The sequence below is a fragment of the Prinia subflava genome, chromosome 3 (assembly GCF_021018805.1).
Source record: "Prinia subflava isolate CZ2003 ecotype Zambia chromosome 3, Cam_Psub_1.2, whole genome shotgun sequence".
Lineage (NCBI taxonomy): Eukaryota > Metazoa > Chordata > Aves > Passeriformes > Cisticolidae > Prinia > Prinia subflava.
Genome location: NC_086249.1, coordinates 1,494,103 through 1,514,802, shown reverse-complemented (window position 1 = coordinate 1,514,802; position 20,700 = coordinate 1,494,103). Strand labels below are relative to the sequence as shown.

Sequence of the window (20,700 nt, the reverse complement as noted above, 5' to 3'; positions counted from 1 at the left end):
CAGGTTTTTGAAACATGAAACACTTGAGAAGCACGACTAGGAAGTGCTAGAACTACAGCAGTTTACTCTGTAGAAAGCTCTGTTTGTTATTGCTGTTAGGAGTGGAGGGTTCGTCCAGCTCTGCACTGTAAAAGTCACTTTGTCTTTAGGCTCTGCACTGGCATTGTATTGATTGCACTAACAGGAGATGTCTTTGGGATTATTTTCAAAGGACAGAAATAATACCTAAAAAATTTCTTAGCAGAAAATGAATCTTCTGATTCATCAGAAAAATCGAAAAACATATGCTGAATCATCATCCTGAGCAATGTGTTCAAAAATTGGCAAGTCTTCACAGGTCCAAGAATCATCATCCTCAATAATAAATTCAAAATTTGCTCATTTCCACAGGTCCAAAAGAAAGTCGACGTGTCCCTTCCAAGCCCAGGGCATCACCAAGTCCAGATGTACCTCACAAAAAACCTGGTACATATATTGTTGTTTTGTTGTGCTTGAATATTCAGGGTTCTTTTGGTTGTCCCTCCTCAGTGAATCAAGTGTTGATTCACATCCCCTCGTATTACAAATACATTCTCTGATGATCATTAAGTAGGTGTTTAAAGGAAAACAGAGCTGATTTCTATTTTTAATGTGTGAATTTTAGTAGTTGCCTCTGTTTTTCAGCCACACGACATCTATCACTGATGAATAATCTGTACAACAGGGTAGACATCATATGATCATTATGAGAATTTGGAAGAAATTGCATGTCTTTTGTGCCTGTCAAAAGGTTCTTAGAGAAAAAACCTATTTGAGGGCCTTCATGTAGGACTCTAAAAATCTCTAACTGAAAGTGCTCATAGATTTGTGGGACCTGGTAATGGAATTTCACCCTTAGAAATGATAGGGATTTACATACTAATGACCTGCCAAACCTCTGTAACTTCTAGCAGTTCTGAGAGTATCCATTGAACATTATTTTGAGTGTATATTCACTAATTTTACAAAGAAATATTTTTTTAAGGAAAAAAATGTTCTAAATTGAAAACAAACCAGTCATGTTAAAGGGAGTATTTTTACCACAAACTCTTTATATCTTGTTTTTATGAAGTTTTGGTGGTTAGTACATTTACAAACAACAGAAGACAGCAGCAGGTAAATTTGTTACCTTGAGCTGGTCATTATTATTTTTCACTGCTCCTTGGGCCAATGCTTGTATAACATTAGTCTGGTTTTCACATAATCTGTTTGTGGTTTTGGTTTGTTTTCTTTCTACTAATTGAACTACATTCTACTCTGTTACAGGTATTGAAAGATTGCTAGCTGGTTTGTTATCTTTACAGAAAATTTCTTTCCCTGTCACACATGTTGTAATTCCTTTGACACTTGTAGCAGACCAGCACACCATGGGTGTTGCAGTTATGGGTTCTGAAAGGCAGACAGAAATATATTCCCTGTAGCTGTCTGTGTTCTTTCAGGTTTTGTTGCTAGACTCCGGATTTTGCTTACCTGATTAATTTTCCACCCATGTTTTCAATCAGGATTTTGTTTTCTCTTGAATTCCTGTATGTACCTGACACTCAGTTTTTCAGACTGTCATGCAGGGATTGTTTTCCTTTGCAAGCGTGAGACATGCAGCACCTGCCCAACAAACCTAATTTTGTCAAAATATAAACCCTTAAAACATCTTTTCTTTCAGGTCTTAAAGAACCACAACACATTCCTTTTAAACCTAGAGCAACTCCTATCCCGGATGTTCCATACAGGAAGCCTGGTAAATTATCTGGTCTTTTGTGATGCTGCAGTGGATAATTGATCAATTGCTTTGGGGGTGGCAAAACCAGTTTTTGGGGGGGAATAGTCATCAGTGTATCTGCTCTTATCTGGTTATTGTTCTAGGTTAAAAAATGTCTGCAGGGATGAAATTAAATGTGATGGAAACTCCAACAGTTCAAGATTTTTTGTATCTTATGCAGATATTAATGGAAGAAATAGTATCAACCTGTATGTTTTAATCAAGGATATAAAATTATTTGAAGCTTGTATGTGAGCAACACCCTTCAATAGTTTGCACCATGTTTTTGAAGCTCTAATGACAGAAACCTCCTAACGCTGTGGTGTTGCATTTTCTTTATACACGCATTTTCACCCAGATTAGACTGAGGATTCCCTTCAAGTGCATTTTGCTTAGGTGATTCCCCATCATAAATCCAACTGACCTTTGTAATATAATCAGTGATTTCACTGAAAGTTTGTTACTGTTGTTTCCAAACCATAAACTTCTGAGGATAAATGCCCACTGCTGCTTTAAAATATGCCTTTCCTGTTGTATACAGTATAGTGCTGAAAGGCTTTTTAGAAAAGGAGGGGGAAGGGAGATTCCTTTCATTATTCAGATCATTTATTCAGACATTTTTTCCAACAGAGATTCTTCCAACCTTTGATGAACGGGATACTACTATGATTCCTTATATTCCTGAAAGAACAAAGGCAACATTTGGTAACTGTTATTTCATAAATAATTATTCTATTTTTCACTTTTTTTTAGAGAATATCGTCTTAGAGAGAGCTCATTATATTTTATTAAAAGCTAATAATGACATTTTACTCTATTTGTAGATCCTTACTTGCTCTTTGGTCTTGATAAGGGTAATAATGCATGAGCTCATTTACTTTCAAAGGTTCTTTTTCTCATCTTCTAGCCTTTCTAGTCAAGATGATGCAATTCCTCCAGATGTTATCTATTTTCCACTAAAAGGGGACTTTATTTCAAGAGCAGATAATGATTTCTCACAGAATCACAGAATATTCTGAGTTGGAAGGGACCCACGAGGATCATCGGGTCCAACTCTGAAGTAAACTGGCCCATCTCAACCTTGCACTAGCACCATGCTCTAACCAACTGAGTTATTCCCCTGTTCTTCATCTGAACTGTGAATAATTTCAGTCTAAAATACTCTTCTTCTTCACTCCTTGTGGTTTAATTTTACAGAAAAAAAATTCTAATATATCAATAACAGCATAAAGTCTCAAGATAAGCTGTGTGACCACCTAAATCCAACTCTACTTCTCAAAACCGTCCTCTCTGCTTACTTCTACTTATCTATGTTGAGAAAACTTGCTCAAATATATGAAACCTTACCTGAGTGTTCTTCCTTCTTAACTTAATTGTCAGGTGAGGAACAAGTAAGGGTCACTGAATCCAAGCAGTATCCAGGAGCAGAAGCATTGCTTGAGCAACCTTTGTTCAATCAGTTTTCTGTCCCCAGCTTCAGAGACAGACCTTGACTGTAATTTTATGAGAATGGAATGGTATACATTTTCTGAAAATGAAATATTAATAGGTATTTTATAATCTTCAAACTAGATTCAAACTCCTTCTTTTCTTTTTGGAGAAAAGCAACTTAAAAACTGTTTTTAAACCTGTTTCTATTTTAATATATATTCTTTGCATGCAATGATGCTTGGGTTAGTATTCATTCAGTATCTGTTCATCTAGCTTTATGAAATATGTGTCCTGTTGTAAACACCTGAGCTACCTGAGTAATATTCACATGCAGAAAATGGTTCTTCAGAGCAAGGGGGATGAAAACTGCATGGGCTAAAGCAGATTATTTTGGACATCTCACATTGGTGTAGACCACAGACTAAAAAGTGCTAAGATAATCTTTTCCAGAAAATGATTCCTACTTTTATTTACAAGATTTTTTTATCTGAATAGGATGAAGATAGCAATATTAAATCATTCTCACATAAGAACAAATGAATTTAATTTAGAGTTTCACACAAATGTTCCACTGAAAAAGAATTCCTGTCCTCAGATACTCACGTGTGGCGGATGAGGAAGACACAGGTTACCACTGTCTGTTTTTGTCATATACTAGTCTGATGGTGTTAATGACTATATTCTACACTGCTTGATGCAAAGCTACAAATTTGTACATATTTTTTTTAGAAATCTGCTTGTGTAAGTGGCCATTTAACTTGTTTTCCTTTCTTTGCAGGAGTTCCAAATTTCAGCTTTATTCTTACATATTTTGCCTTATTCCAGATCAGATCATCCTTATGTTTCTGGTGGGCTGTGAAAAGCAGAGCATTTTTTCAGTTATTGTTCTGGGTGCTGTTTGTTTTTATTCCAGCTCCAACTGAAAAGCCATTCATTCCTACCAAACGCAAAACAACTGAAAGACCAAGAGTGCCATACACCAGACCTGGTAATGGAGTCCTTCTTTTCATTTTGTGTTTAATTATTCTTTCCCCCAAGTTTCAGGTTTTGTGCTTCTTAATGGGATTATTCATAGCCAGTTTTGTGGTGAAACAAATGCATTACGCTTCAGATGATTAATCCAAAATGAGCCAAAACAACACTACAAATATTATCAAGATATGTAAATATATGTAATTGTTTTCTCTGTTTATTACACATAGCAAAAGATGACTAAAATGTAGTAATGTGGGTATTGACAAATTTCAGTGGCTAGGCAGACTGAGTTTTCTGTGGTCACGTCCTGGTAAACTTGGGTGCTCCTCTGTGAGCACTTTTTTGTAATCTTTTCTTGAAATGTATCAGAACTCCTTTACAATGTACTTGTGCAGTTAGCAACCGACATTTTGGGCTGTACTAAAATGAAAGTAGCTTTAAAAATAGTTATGGAGTCCTGTGTGGCTTTCCATTTTTGGTATAAATCTATAGCAGAAGTTAATAGAGAGAAATTATATCTGTCAGCAGTTGATTTTCAGATGTTCTCTTACTCCTTAGTTTGGGACATTTTGCACGTTTGAGCAAATGTTGCTTTGTGTGGATTACAAATAAATATTCTAAGATTTTTCACATTTTCTCCTTGACAGCAATACGTCCGACAACTCCACAACCAATTATTACAAAATCTTCTGCTACCACTGGTCATTCAAGGGCAACAATGGGTAAATAAGTTTCCTTAACGTTAAGATGAAGGTATTTCTAATTTTTCAGTGGAGAAGTTTCTGGAGAACACTCTCTAATGTGGTATTTATACAACAACATTCCACTATCCTTCGTTCTGCTGCCACATGCACGTATCTTAGCACAGAGGATTCTCATTTCTATTTTTTCAAGTAAAGCAAAAATAGCCTACAGCTTATGTCTGGTCAGAAGTCTGTATTTGTCAGATCTCCAACCAAAATCAGTGGCCTAATTTTTCTTCTAGACCAAGAATTTTAGCCACTAACTCAACTTACCCTACAGCCCACTGCTGGGACTTTTCTGTGTTTTGGCTAGCCATTCTGTTTCAGGTTCCAGAAAGCCATGGAATTGTTATTGTCTTTTTTTCAGGCATTTGAGGCATGCATTTTTTTGTGGGCTAAATATGGCATTGGATCATGACTCCTGAAGAATACAATAATAATCTTTTTCCTTTTCTTTCAGCTCCAAAAGAAACACTGCTCATTCCTTCCAAATCCAAAACATCTGTTGGGCCAGAAGTACCACAAACCAAACCTGGTAATTTACAGTTTGTAACTTTAGAAGTGTTACTGTGGCACTGCCTTAGTTATATTTCCACTCTCACTGATTCTTGCAGTCATGCATAATAAGTGACAGAAATTTGTATTGTTGTTCAGCTGAGACAAATTATGTCAAAGTGAATGCCCAAGAATTGGATCAATTTCCATGGAAAGCAGTTGGATGGGTTTAGTAGCCATCAAAAATTGTGAGAAATTAAATTAATTTTAATAAAAATATATTTCTGTGCTCACATTCAAAAAGTTCTTTTCTTTTGGGGAATTCTATTATTCTAAATATATTTGCTTCAGTTTCTTAAGTACTTTTGAAAATCGGGTTACAGAGTCTCAGCCCAAGATATTTACATGCTGAGAGTAGAAGTGCCTTCAATGCCAGTGATTTTTGCAGTAACCATGGTAGATTCAGGGATGCACAATTACAGTAAAGGGTGGTGATATCTCAGCTGTACCATGAGGTGATCTTATTCAACAAGAATTGCTAAGGAGGAAACTAACAGGAGAAAAATATAGTTAGGTGAGGAGAGACTATGTGTTTAGAAGAGCAGCTCCTGATCTTTCCTCCTCTCTGATCTAACCTCTGAACTGATAAAATTTTAATCTTAGACAAATAGCTTAATGAATAGTTTAGTAATTCCCCCCCCCCCACTTCTTTCTCCTTGTCCATTTTATATGGCCAAAAATATTTCAAGCAGACACCCTATTCATTCAAGAACTATATTCTATCTATCTATATACCATATGTACATATATATTACTGTGAACATTGAACTGAACAGTCCAGGAAAAAGATTTCTTTTCTAAATCCCTTATTTTGAAAGGCTGTTCAATAGCCAAGTCAGATTCTAAGTCTCAGCTGAACAAGAGATATTTCCAATCACGTCATAGTTAACAAGAGTCATCTTTTGGTACCACTACAAATTTAGTTTTAGGGAAAAAATTCTAGAAAACAGAATTTAGAAGCTTATTTTTTGCCATTTAAAGTTTAAATCATTATAATGGTTTATATGCAAAACAAGCTACTGGTAGGAAAACTGTAAACAAATGTTTACTGTTAAATATAAATGGCACTTTTTAGCCACTGCTTCTATGCGAATAAGTAGGTTATTTTCCAGCTTCCGTATTTTAACCTTATTTCTGAAAACAAAAAGAGCCATGTAGTGTGTGCCTCTGCCTGTCAGTCTGTCCTTTTCATCCAGTAACTTAGAGACCTTTCAATTAATTCATTCAAATTTGAGTGAGATCTGAAAAATAAATACCTTACTAAAAACTTCTAGAAAATTTTTTGAGAAGTGTGAGTAAATACAACAAGTATGAGAAAGACCAAAGACTGTCAGAACTCCAGGTTTAGGGCGAGTGTTCTGAAGTTAGTGGGGGCCAGCAGAATAGTTGCACTGTCTGGTTGTCAGCGTGAAAATACATCCAGACTAATCAGAACGTGTCTGTCTCATGTCTGTTAAAATTGTCCTAGCAGATGTGCAGATAGGTTTTTAGGAAACAATGAAGACAGATCCTTCATGAAATCTGACTTCTTTAATCTCCCTTCTCACAGAACAATGGTTTATTTTTTATAGCTCCAAGGGCAACACACCTGGGATCAATTAACCTTGTAACAGTTCATGTTGTTGATGAGTCCAAAATAACTTTGGGTAATGAGAATATTACATCAGTTTATTTTTCATCAATCTTTACTTTCTCTGCTTTTGCTGTATGGCTGAACCTACACTGTAATCAACAGAAATACCTTAATATAGCTTTGTCATGTTCATTTGTTGCAGTCCAGTGCATGTACAAAATGTTGCTGGTTTTAATTTTCCAGCCATTTTTCTTCTTCATGCGATTCCTTATAGAAATAAGTATTACACGGATGATGATGAATAGTCATGTAAAAAGGCATTGCCTTATCATCTTTTCTGATTTTGTCTGACTTACTAATGATGTATGTCTTCCCAGACTCGAAAAGCCTTTTACATGGATAAAAGCATGATTTCCAGCCAGATTGTTAGCATTTACTCATTTGTTTATGATCTGCACAGACAGTTTGAATTTCCTTTCCCCTTGTGACATCTTATGTTTAAAAGGAAATCACTTGCATTTGATAAGCAGTGATATGTCCATTTTCAGTTCCCAATGAAACATACCACGTTTCACTGAGGCCCAAAATTGGTCAAGCAACTGAAATTCCTTGGTTCGACACAGGTAATTTTTAAAGATTTTCTTCAGTGGTTGTATTGACAGTATGTAAATCTTTAGTAAAATAAGTATGGTTTAATGTTTAATTGTCTTTTCGTTATTGTCTTTAAAACTGTTTCAAATACATAATATGAAAATTTATTTTTCCCCTTATTAAATATTTCACTTTATTGGTCTGCAAATGAGATTTGCTCAGTATTGCCTCAAATATGAAAGATTATATGAAGTTTTTAAACAGTATTAGAGCTGTGTGTTGGATGCTCATATATATATATATATATATATATACTATTGCAAACATTGATGTAACTGAGTTCCAACTTTCTCCTTACAAAATCCAAATCTGTAAAACTTCTCCAGTCTAAACACCAAAAATGAGTAATGTGTTCTGCCTTGCATGAGCATTTTCTTTGATGCTTCAGAGAGGCTGGATTGAGTGTTACGGGTCAAACATTTATTTGTCTTGAGTATCAAATAGCCAGCTCTAAAAGACTGATATACAGACATTGCTAATTGGGCACAAGATAACCACTACTGCAAATGCTTTCAGCTTCCAGTGTGACTTTCACAGATCCCATAACATCTACAGTATCAAAATCATTTTACAAGCGAAAGGCAACACTAAAAAAAGGTTGAGGGTTTCTGATTTCAACCTTGCTGATGACACTGTGCTCCAGCTGCCCTGCATAATGTCTGCATTGAATGCTCCCAGTTGTTTTCTCAGCAATATTTTAATGTTTTGTAGTTTTATCTAAGTCTTCGGTTTGGGGGGTTGAGTTTGGTGTTTTATTTTGAGGTTTTTTGTTTGTTTGTTTTTTACAGAACCTAATTAAATGTCTTAAGGCCATGGATACCTTGCAGAGCTAACTCTGTATCCATATCCAGTTGGGTAACTGGCTGTAAATATTTTACATCTTTTTCCTAAACCTACATATGAATGTAACTGGTCAGAGTGCATGATGGAGTCATCTGGCCACTAAAGAAACTAGCATTTTCAACATGCATTTTGGATTAGAACTCATAGAACTCTCATTTGTCCATTTTGCTGTATCACACTGGTGCATGGACCTTTTTGTCTGGCAAATCGCACTGCACTGTCCGTGTTCTGTTGCACACAGCATTGAAACAGGACCTTGTTTCTTTTAGCACCTCATAAAACTCGTCTCACTTCTGCAAGACCAAAGCCATCGGATAAATCACAGGCCAGACCTGGTAATAATTGTTTATTCAGTCCGGGATGGGGAGGATATTAAATGGTTAATCAACTTCATCTGTTCTTGGTGGAATTTTAAGTATTGCTGGGAGGGAAAAAAGTGGGTATTTTTCAATTAATTAATTAGCCTGGTGGTAAAACCTTTCCAAATCAAGAGAAAAAACAACCCTATGTGTGTCATCACAGCAGGTCTTACTTCTTCTCTAGTGGGGAATTCTTGGCATCACGTAGAAGTCTGTTGGGTATTTTTCTCATGGAACTTTTCTTTTTTCTTCTTTTTTCTCTTTTCTTTTGAAACTCTCTCACACAGCTTTTATTGGAACCACACTAGCACCAGCCAGAACAAGAGCACCTGGACTGCCGAAGTGGATTGTGCCAACAGCAGGTAGAGTTCTGGGTTTGGGGTGGTTTTTTTTAAATTTATGAATAAAAGGCTGGAATGTGACATCCCCAAGTCATCTTGAGCCCTGCAAAATATCTCATTGTGTTTTATTACAGAATTTAATTCCTCAGAGTCCATGTGTAATTGCTTCTACTGATCTTGTGTAATTACTGAGGGTGATGATGAAATTATGTTGGCACTCTGTCTGTGTAAATTTACAGATTGATTATTGTGTGGCTAATGTTTTCTAGATGTTAGATCCACAATAATTACTGGAAAATGCTTCACTGAAAAGGGTCACTCATTTGTTTGGGTCCAAGTCAGGAGGTTTGGTAGGGAAGCCCTGAAGCCAAATACCTTGGTAGTTACTCTCTAAGCATGTGGTGTGTTCACGTCAGACCTACTCACATTCAGACCATGCAGTATTTGGACTGTGTAGTATTCAGGCTTGGATATTTCAGCACCAAAGAATTCCATGTTGGTGGATGGCAGACAACAGTGAGAACTTCAATTTACATATTCTTAAACAAGCAAATAACAAACATCCCTTACCACAAAAATTTATTAGAAGTGCAGGTCTGTTTGGGGGAAAAATCGTTTTTCCTTTTTCAGTTGTACTGGATTTTTCCATCTAATCAACATAATATTTTCAATGCTAATTCATAATGAATCCATATTTCTTATTTCATTGAGCATTAATTTATTACATCAATACAAATACCATTGGGGATTTTTTTAATACAGCCGTTGGTTAATTAAATATATAATTTGGGGATTCTTCATCAATAATTCAAGTTTAAAATAATAAATAATATAAATAAGTAAATAATATACATATTCAAGGCAAACTTTTGGCTAACCACCCACTAAAAGTGCTATTGTCCCATATTATTGCTGGCTACTGTTACTATTTCTATGCCTGCTAGATTAGGACAGCCTGAGTGATAGTCCATCCATTCTAAACATTTTTGCCTGTGTAATGTTTCTTTCTTGAATATTTGGCAATTTAATACCCATTGATGATCATAGAATGTCTTCAGGTACTCATTCCTGTACATTTTCACAAGCCCACCATGTTGTTAGAAATGGTAAAAACTCAGAAGAGATGGTGGTATATTTAAATTGAATTAAATTTAACCTGTTTAGAATATGACATACATTTCTGTATTAAATATGGAGCGAATACCTTCATTAGAGGTACATGTTCTTTGACCTTTCATAGCCCTGCTGGTAAATTAAATGAGGCTATCAAATTCCAGCACATCAGAGCTAGTTAGAGCCAATTAAATGACCAATTTCAGTAGTTGTGGATCAAAAGGTTTTGTTGTGCTGGAAATCACCTTGCAGAGAGCTTTCTAATTTCTAATTTCTAATCCAGTCTGATTACTGGAATGGGAGAATGCACACAGGTCTCCAGGAGTGATCACATTATGAAATTATGCACAAACACACTATTGCATTACACAGTGCCTTGAGCTTTTCTCTTCTCCCCTGTATTCGTAACCTCAACAGAGGTATTGGTAAGTTATAAAAAACACCACCAAAAATGAATACATGCTAACTAAATCAGTAGTATAAACATAAGAGTAGTAAACTTTTACATGGACTTTTTTGTGCTGAATGCTGATTTAAGTTGCTGAAGTATTGTTTTAAGCAATCATATTGTAAGTGGCCCTCTTGGTGTGGCCACCATTTGTTATTATTTCCATGACTTTTTAGTAGTGCCTGTTGCCAGGAAGAGGCAGAGTTTTGTTGTGGTAAATGGTGTCAAAAGTCACCCCAAAACTACTATTTACTGTGCATGCTGTGTACTCACTGGTAAATGAGTACCTTCTTTAAGAATTCTTCTGAAAAATGATACTTCCACTAGTGGTTTCCATTGCCAAGTTACATAAGTATATTTTTTCCTCTAAGTTCATCCTGTAGATGTCTCTTAGCTCAATTTTGTGTCCCGCCAAGTGAGCCCTTTAAGTCAAACTTTGCATCCAAAGTACCAAAGAAGATCTGGCCTTTATCTCCTGCCCACCGCTTTGTACCTCCAGCCCCACTGCCACAAGTCATTGTCACCTTTCTGTGAGTCTGCACCTTTCTGTAAGAGAAAGCACCAATGAATTTTGTACATTTATGACATCTTGAGAGGCGACTGCAGCTTGTCACAACTTTTCAAGCTGTACTTTTCTTGATGATCAGTAAATGAATTCCCAAGTCTTCTGTAAGGCAAATACATCACAGTATTGTGCCAGTGTCTGAGACACAAAATAAATGTGCATAAAAAGGAATTTAGGTAACCAATTAAAGAAATCTTCCGTATCTCTCCCAGGCAACGTGCAATTGATTAGCTATTACAAAAGAGTACCTAAGTCTGCAAAAGAGTCTCAGGAAAGAACTCTATAACCTGTATCCTCAAATCTTACCAGCTGAGCAAAGTAAAAAAGTTCCTTTTTCAGTATTTTCTGTGGTTGGCTTATCAAAATCCTGAACTTTTGATCTATGACCAGAATTTTTAACTGGGCTGTTAGGAATATGCTATATATATGTAACAATAGGTTTTCAGACTTACCTTTAGACATTACATCACTTATCCTTGGATATTCCATTGTTTGGACACCAGTTTGGGTCTTTCAATTCCTTGCTGGACTGGCACTGCTGTTGAATGCACTCCATTTCTCCCCCCTGACTGGGCTCCTGAGCCTCGGTGCAAAGAAGTTTCACTGCCATGCAGAGAGAGCTTGGCAGCTGCAGGGCCCAGATGATAAGCAGTGGAATTTGTTTTTTCCAGCACATGGGGTTGTGGCTGGTTTCCTGGCAGGCTTTTCAGTCTCCTGGCCAGCTGTAGTGCCAGGTGGTAAACTTGACAGTGGAAAAGAGGCAGGGATTGCTTCCTCATGACTAGCATTCCTTTTAGTTCTTTGCAATGTTTTAGCCATTTTCTCTGGAATACCATTTTATTCAGATGGCTTTTCATGTTAGTGTATGTAACTCATCTTACTGGGTTGTTTTGTTAATTTAATTTAATCTTAACCATGTAAGTACTGCTCCTGATCTACTGAGCTTCCTGACAAATGTCAGCAAACAAACTTTGAGCAATGTTTCCATTTCCCTTCCCTTCAATGGAGGCATACATGGTTTTCATTAAAATGGCCATTAACTTTGTGCTCTATTTTCTTATTTTTTACACTGTGTGTGTATAGCCAAGTTCCAGAGGAACTCAAGTATAAAGGTATTTCAGCTTATTTTATCAAGGGCACTTTTTCCATTATTTCCCTTAAAATGATCCATCCTTCTAACAGTATTTCTACAATTAAAGACAGAGTGGTTAGTTTAAACGTATTCCAGATCCCGTGAATGTTTTCAGGAAAAAATATAGAATTAAAAGAGGACACAAAGACATATGCAAGTAATAGATCTATTCTCAGTTCTGTTAAAAGTTTGGATGAATTTGATGAGTGCTTTTAATAAGCAAGTTACATCAGCTAGAATAAGGCAAATGCTATGACAAATACAGCACACTTTGGTTGTGCAGGTACCCTGTATGAAAACACGAACTTTTATGTAACTTTAAAGTGTATTGGAATACTCAAAATAGGAGAATTTGTCAACATGGAAGTATTGTGGTTTGAAATTTTGACTTATTTTTCATTACTACTTTATATATGGTAGAGCAGCAGTGCAAGTTTCTGCAAAGAAAAAAAATACCTCTTCCAACTAGAACATAAAATATTTTGTTCATTCTCAACTGATATAATTCAGAAAACATTATGATTCTAACGAGCAGGATAGAGATAGTTTTTTCTGTAGAAACTATAACATGCAAAACTAATTTAGACTTGTAATACACACTTGGGTGATTTAGTGTGAATTAGTCAATGTGCTGCCATATTTTGTTGATATATTCACTGAAAGGTGAGTGAGAAACTAAATAAGCTCTAACTATACCTCATGATGTACAAGATTATTTTTATATTTTTTAAGGCTGATGCTAGTCTTCTCATATCTTTTCTTCCTTGAACATTATCCACATGAAACCTTGACCATCCCTCTGGTGCTTTGTATAGCTGAAGATCTAATTAATCATTTTACTTACCTGAAGACAAATTGCAGTTGTATAAAACCATATGACGTGTTCTGATATTTTATACACAGGGACCAGGTCATCTGCATCCTGTTCCCAGCTTACTGCAAGTCTTGTCACCTAAATCTTCAGTAAATTATTTATTATGTATGGCCTGTGGATTTGTAAGGAGCATGCAACAAGAATGGTCAAACAGTAAAGGAATGGAAAAACTATCTGCTTCATTTTTATTAAAATACCAATGAAATACCAAAACAAATTGACAACCAGATTATACATCTATGAAATCTTTAGCTGAAATGAATAGATCATGTTGGAACAGGGTTGGAATTTGATAATTAAAGTAATATTGAGATTTCATTTTTACTATGACAAATTCTAGGGGTTTTTGTCATACGTCATGAGAAAGGGTGCAGAGGGTTTTTCCCACAAACATGATGAAGTTGCAATGCATCTTTTAGCTTTACTATATATACAGTCTTTATAAAGCAAATATACTTACTTATTTATGTAGAGAAAGCATATTAATTAAATATTCTGGCTGTCCTATAAATACCAGCATGAGGAACAGTTGTTCTGTACCAGGAGTTATGTTGATCTTTTAATGCCACTTACATTTTAAAAAACGTGTTTATATAACTTTTGAGTAGGACTTTCTCTTATATACAAACTGGAAGTTGTGTATACTTTGTCTCCTGTACTCCAAATATGGTGAATATATTTGGTCCAGAATTGCTCTAACCATTTCATATGGAGAATGACCAGAGGTCTTATTATGGGGAGAAGGAGAACTTTGCCCTTTGCCAAGAATCAATGGACATTTTATTCTTTACACTGAAAAACCAGAATGTTCTCTCCACTCATTTTTTCACATATATTTTTGGTTTAACTCACCTGTTGCCTCTTCATCTTATTGATTTTCTCTTTCTGAATATATTTTACTCAAGGAGTGTTTGAAATTAAACTGCAGACTTCATAGAATGTGATCACTTTCTACTTACCCAAAGAAGAAGATAACAGATATCACTGAATTATCGGTAAAAACATAGGGCCACACATGTTTGTTTTGCTGGAGTTTGAACATAGAATTCAACATACAAATATTCCATGACTTGGTGCCATACTGCAGATACTTATTTAATATCCTTTTTTTGACAGATGGCCTTTATACACCTGAGGCTACTGCCAGACCAATTGACATGGGTGTCAAAAGACCTCCAGAATATGTTGACACCTGGCAAAAGCCGATTTCTGGTAAGGTTAATAAAAGTGGACAATAAAGCTGTTTTTAACAGTTGTTATTAAAAATGAAAATGCTGCCTTTTCTGCACACAAAGCACCTCCACTGAGAAGAAAAAATAACTCTTAATCATCCTCATCAATACATTTTCTTATGGCTTCAGGATGCTACTAAAAAGAGATAAAAATAAGAATAATTTATAGCCACTACTTGGTCACTTACATATGCTTAGTCACTACATATGGTAGAAATTTTCACCACCAGAGTTGTATCTTTATGATCTAACAGCCACAAAATCAATAAGCACTGTTTTTTTCATGCTAATACTTTCCACATAGCAAAGCTGAATAAGGTAAAATCATAACCAACTTGTACTACCATGTATGAGGAAGTTTCATTGAATATTGGGATTGTTGGGAAAACTAGAACATTAGGCTTGAAGGAAAATAATGATGTGGAGTAAATCAGGTTGCAGGGTTTTGTACATGTGTAATACAAGACATATAAGGTTTACTCTTCCAGCAAGTCTTGCAATCATATTTCCAAAACAATCAAAATATTTTAACTGAAACATACATACAACAGGTAAATACCCTGATGTGTAAAGAATTTCTGTTTCATGAGCATAACCAAGCATGGAATTTGCTTTAGCTCTGTTTTTTTTCTGACGTAGAAACTGACTGAAAATTAAATCTTTTTTGTTTTTCTCTTGGATTTACTACTCAGCTGCAGATGTTCTTTTTAGGTAGGGTCTTCTCTGAGAACATGTTACTGGATTTTAAAACACTCTTTTATAAACGGCTGTTTGTTCCTAATCCTTGTTGAATTTCCTTTGCACCTAATTTATCTCTACAAAGATAAGAGCCTATCTTGATGGTCAGGTTCTGATGTTTTATCATTTTTAAGTTTATTCAGTCTGACCACTGTCCTTTGCCAAGATTAAGTGGTGTGCTATTGGTAGCCGCTGAAAGCAAAGTGTAAACTGAAAAGAAGGATGATTCTCTGCACTTTTTGTTGCTGAATGTCAGGCAGGGGTGTTCTCTTAGGTAAATCCAGCTTGTGATTTGCAGAGACTTGAAGGGTTTTTATGCACATAGGTTTGAAAGGACATCAAGACCAACTTCACTTGTTTTATGACATCTGATGTCTAAAGTTAAGCTTTTAGAGCTTTGAGGGGTAAGCCAATACCCTGAACTGTAGTCATAAAAGACAATTGGGTATGGTAGCTACTACTGCTTCACAATTTTCTTGTATAACTGCATTCTCAGCTCTCTGCATGAGGCCTTAATATGTATATTAAAATTCATGGAATCATAGACTGGTTTGGGTAAGAAGGAACCTTTAAAGATCAAACAGTTCCACCCCACCTGCCTTGGCAGGGACACCTTCCATCACACCAGGTTGGTCCAAGCTCCATCCAACCTGGCCTTGAACAATGCTAGCAGCCAAATCATTGTGGGAATTAGCAGAAGGGAAAATCAGGAATTCTTGTTTTTCCAGAGTAGAGTACGGTAGATTTCATTGTGACCAGTACACTGAATGCAATGTTTTAGTTTGCCTGTAACTGTTGTAGTTGTGCTGTTCAGAAGATAAGATAGAAACCACTGGCAAGTCAATACTTCCACATTTTTACTTCATAAATATCTTGAACAATCCCTTCTCTAATTATGGGCAGAGGAAAAAGAAATTGTGAATACTACCATATAGTAATATCTAGAGTATGATGACATATATACAAAAATTTATTATACTTTTTCAGGCCTTAAGCATTTCTTTTTCTACTCCATCTGGAGATTAAAAATTACTATGAAACCAGCAAATGTTACTTTCCAAACCACTACATCCTCCTAAATTAGATAGAGCATTATTTTCTGTCTTGATGTGAGGGATTTAAACAAAATAAAACTGTTTTAAAAGTGACTACAAGAGTCCAAAAAGGAAAAGGGAAGAGAGAGAGATGGAGATATTCCTGTTTGCACATTGTCAGTATTTCCAAGAAAGCTCTCCTAAATGGGTCTTTGGATCTTCTCCCTTCTCGCCCACAGTCTCTCTATTTATAGGGTAAACTAAGGTCTGATACACTGGACCTGAGGTAGCCTATGGAGCCAGCAATTCAGTATCAGGCAGCTTGCATGGTTGTTGACATTGGCAGACTTATGAGAATTATATTACTCTTGAGGATTTTCTCCTTTTAGGTACAAAAAGGCTTTTGTTACATAAATGTGTTGCACATATCTCCTGGATTTTCTTAAGGAAAGAAGGACAAAGGTGACTAGTGGAATAAAAATCTGTTCCTTTGCCTTTCCTTTGCATAATAAAATCCTTTGTAAATAAAATATTTGTCTGGAAAATACAGTAAAGTGATTTGTAAGTATGAATTTAGCGGCTTAGGTTTTCCTTTGAGACCTCACTGTCAAAGGACATTATCAGATAAATTTAATGGGTACTGGCTGGAGCTGGACATTGAAATAACCAAGTTGGGTGCTTCAGAAATTTCTACAACAGCATTTGTGTTTAACCATGTCAGTGTCTGAGGTGACAGTACCTTTTTCAGTTTTGAATGGCATAGAATAATGCCATTATAATGCCAAGTGTTCCTAATGATAATTTCATTTTCTTACATCTTTTGCCCCAAGCTGAGGGTGGCCAGTTGTCTTAGTCAGAAAGTACAAGAGGTCAGAAATTTTGTGAGTAGAATACTGAAGATGTTTCCCAGCACACTGAGGTGGTGTTTGTTGTGTGAAGATGTATTCATTTGAATGCCAAAAAATTACTGTTGATAAAAATGAGCAACTACACAGAAAATGAATCACTCGAATACTTGTACAAAATCCCAAAGGAGCTAAATTTTTTCAATGTAAACGTTGTTTAAAACTTCATGGCACACAGTTCTCAGGGTTGAAAATACAACTCAGATCAGCTCCTAACCTCACCTCTCCACTTTTGATATTAAATCAGACATGAAACAGTGCCTGAGAAGTCAGAATATAACTTCTAGTGCATTTCTGATTTATGAAATTTGAGGTTAAATTATTAATAATGCTGTCTTGTAACGTCATTCAGTGACTACATCACCTGGCCCCCAGCACCCTCCTGTACCTCCTGCCAGGCCTACACAGATGAGAAGAAAACCTTTGCCTCCTAACACTGTGACTGGTAAACCGGGGAGCCCAGGTATTTCAGCCTTTGCAGCATAAATATTTTATTGAGTGTGAGATAATACTGGCTAGCAGGGTAGAGGAGAATTCTACAGCATAGATTTCTTTGATCTGTGATTTCTACAGAAACTAGGTTTTTAGAACACACAGACCTTGTGTCTTTTGTCTTCTTGCAAAAACCCTGTTTACTTTTCTTCCCCTAACCTAGATATATTGAAATCGTACCTAGGTAAGGGAGCTGAAAGGAAAAATAGCACACTCAAAGTCATCCTTTAAGAGTACCAACCTTAAGAATATTTCATGTTTACTAATATCATTTTTTGTTATTTAATGTGCCTGTTGGATGGGAGATGTTGACTATTGTGCTTCAATGCATAGACCTAACTGAATATTTGGTACAGAATTCCTCACATTTGTGTGGTACATCCATTAAGTGTTACAAAAAATGAGCTAATAACCACCCAGACAACTAACTGCACTGGGAGGTAGAGCAAGCTGAGTGGTTTCATGAGCACAGTTCAGCTTGATCATTGTGCTAAAGTATTCTGGCATCTCAATATTGGTTTAAGAGGACATAGAAACTTTCACCTTTCCTATTTTATTTTAAGTTTATGCTGAAGAGAGTATTCAGTATCCACATGGATGTTTTGTCAGTGGATTCTATATAACAATCCTTAGGCTAACATTATTCCAATTAGTCAGAAACTGTCATTTCCTTCAGCTTAACATCATGACAGCTTCTTTCCTCTTCATATTGATCTCTGTATTTCCTTGGAAATATGTGTGTGTATATATATATATATATATATATATATATATGTGTCTTCTTTATATATAAGAATATACAGTTATATACGAATATACAGCTCTACTGGATTTCCTATTGTGGTTTGTTTGGGATTTTTTGTTTATTTCATCTGGGACTTTGTGTATTATTAAGGTACTAAAGATCTTAATAATACTTTAGTATTTTGTGTGGCAGATGAGTAGCAAGAATCTCCAACCTGGATGAGACAACCTATATATTTATTCATCAGCAGAGCCAAGACTGAAACACGGTGTCTGAACTTGTTGATGGGTGGTGTTCTCTTAGTAATAGTTCCAAGAAAACAGAAGACATCATTGGTCTTAGACCTGATATATTTCTCTTGCTTGTATTGGGGTCTATACTAATTTTCTCCACTAAGTGTCTGATTAATTTACCAGTGTTTTGAAATTTCACCCTTTTTCCTTGCAGTGGAGGCCAGGTTATGTGGCAGTCAGCATTTGCCATACCTTCCTAGGCTTTCAAGATGGAACAAATTGGTTAAATGATCTGGTTCTTCCTTGTGGAGACGGTAGATTTTCTTTCTTCTGTGTTTCCTAGTGTTTTATCCAGCTTAAACATTGTAATTTTGTTCCTTCTGGTTCCCTGGAGAAACAGTTCCACTGTATTAACAGGAAAAATTTGCCTCAATGTCCTTCTTGGATTTTCCCTGTCAGAATTCTGTCCTCTTTCTCATTAACATTGTGATTAATTCCTTGCTTGCATCTTTCTAACTCATCCTGTGGATATTATGGAAAGGTTTCTATGCAGGCATTAAAAGTCTCCTGAATGGGAAAAAAGATGGCAATGAGAGTTCCAGAAACTTTGTGAAACTGAGGTCTAGTGAGAATCTTTCAGAGTTCCACTTTATTAAGAAAATTAGTGGAAAGTAGGGATTTTGTTGTCTTGAACTTAGCTCACCAGAATTCTGCCTTCAGCTGCCGTGTTCTGTATCATATATGATGGGGATGCAACTGCATTATATAGTTCTTGACTCTTCAGGGTTGAGATGTCACTGTCATATCATGGGTCTCTGGGACTATCTGCATGTTTTGTGAATTTAATTCTTGTCTTTTACAGCTTTTATGCAAGAAATCAAGACCTTTACCATGGATTGTTTGCCTCTTAGAAACCTGTTTTCTTTACTAGGTGGTAACAGCTGAAGAATAAAAGCAATGTCACATAATCTAAAATACTTTTTAAAAATAGCTGTTTATTTATAGGTGATAATATTGCCTCTATCAGTCAGTTTCTGTCCAGACTTATGGAACCTACTACAGAAATGAGTTCAGCACGAAAGATTTTCTTCTTGAGTGATATAGTGCTATAGATGTTGAAAATGCTGGACTTGGCTGCATTTTCTTTGCTTTCATTTGATGTGTAAGTTGATTTCATTTAGTGGAAGCTCCAGTCCTGTTCTGTGGTTAAACTCGAAATGCAGACCACAGTTAAGGACTTGGTGTTTACCACTATAAATGTTCCAGCACCACCCTTGCTAATGTGTGTGCTGCATTGAGAGCAGAAATTAATTTTACCTATATTAGAGGGAAGAATTCAAATTTCAGCTGCTGACTTCAGCTGTTGTGTCTTGCAACTCAGGAAGAAACCTGCACTTTCTTTAAGGAACAGCAGTGTCAGTGCTGGTCATTTTTCATCCTTTTACCAGTCTACGTAGGATGGTTCTGTGCATTAAACCAGGTTATATTCCAGCGAACTAAAGTTTTCCAAGACAACCTCAAAATGGCAAAGAATTTTCTTACTGGGTATCAGGATTAGGTTACATTTGCAACTAGCACAGTTCAGAACTTTCCTAATTCCAGTTGAGGGATTACTGTGATTTAGATGAAAATACTTGTTATATGGAGCAGTTGTCACAAAACAGAGCTCTCTCAGAAAATCAGAAAGCTGTTTGACTCCTTCAAATGCTGAATGTCTTGTTGCTACAAGTCCCTCCATCTGTCATTATAGCTAAGCCTGCTGGACCAACACCACCTGTGAGGACAGGAACATTATATAAGACACCAACAGCTTTTGCAACTCCAGAGTACGATGGTGAGCATATTACAAATGGTTCTGCTTTCTTCTTTTCTCTTTTTTCCTTTTGTTTTTTTTAATTAACATGAAGGTTTCTATTTTTCTTTTGCTTCCCTTCCCTAAACTTT

The 20,700-nt window shown here is 36.0% G+C and overlaps 1 protein-coding gene across 12 annotated transcripts in view; it reads left to right on the top strand.

Moving 5' to 3' along the window:
• ABI3BP (ABI family member 3 binding protein) overlaps window positions 1-20,700 on the top strand; it is a 155,145-nt gene that overhangs the window by 108,738 nt on the left and 25,707 nt on the right. For 11 of the 12 annotated variants that reach the window (XM_063393737.1, XM_063393739.1, XM_063393731.1 and 8 more), the window contains 13 exons: window positions 391-465; window positions 1,679-1,753; window positions 2,405-2,479; window positions 4,119-4,193; window positions 4,828-4,902; window positions 5,384-5,458; window positions 7,050-7,124; window positions 7,600-7,674; window positions 8,815-8,880; window positions 9,192-9,266; window positions 14,494-14,589; window positions 17,639-17,749; window positions 20,507-20,590. In XM_063393737.1, the coding sequence (XP_063249807.1) occupies window positions 391-465; window positions 1,679-1,753; window positions 2,405-2,479; window positions 4,119-4,193; window positions 4,828-4,902; window positions 5,384-5,458; window positions 7,050-7,124; window positions 7,600-7,674; window positions 8,815-8,880; window positions 9,192-9,266; window positions 14,494-14,589; window positions 17,639-17,749; window positions 20,507-20,590 (1,032 nt within the window). The remainder of the gene's footprint in view (window positions 1-390; window positions 466-1,678; window positions 1,754-2,404; window positions 2,480-4,118; window positions 4,194-4,827; window positions 4,903-5,383; window positions 5,459-7,049; window positions 7,125-7,599; window positions 7,675-8,814; window positions 8,881-9,191; window positions 9,267-14,493; window positions 14,590-17,638; window positions 17,750-20,506; window positions 20,591-20,700) is intronic. The other variant, XM_063393734.1, reaches the window with a different exon arrangement.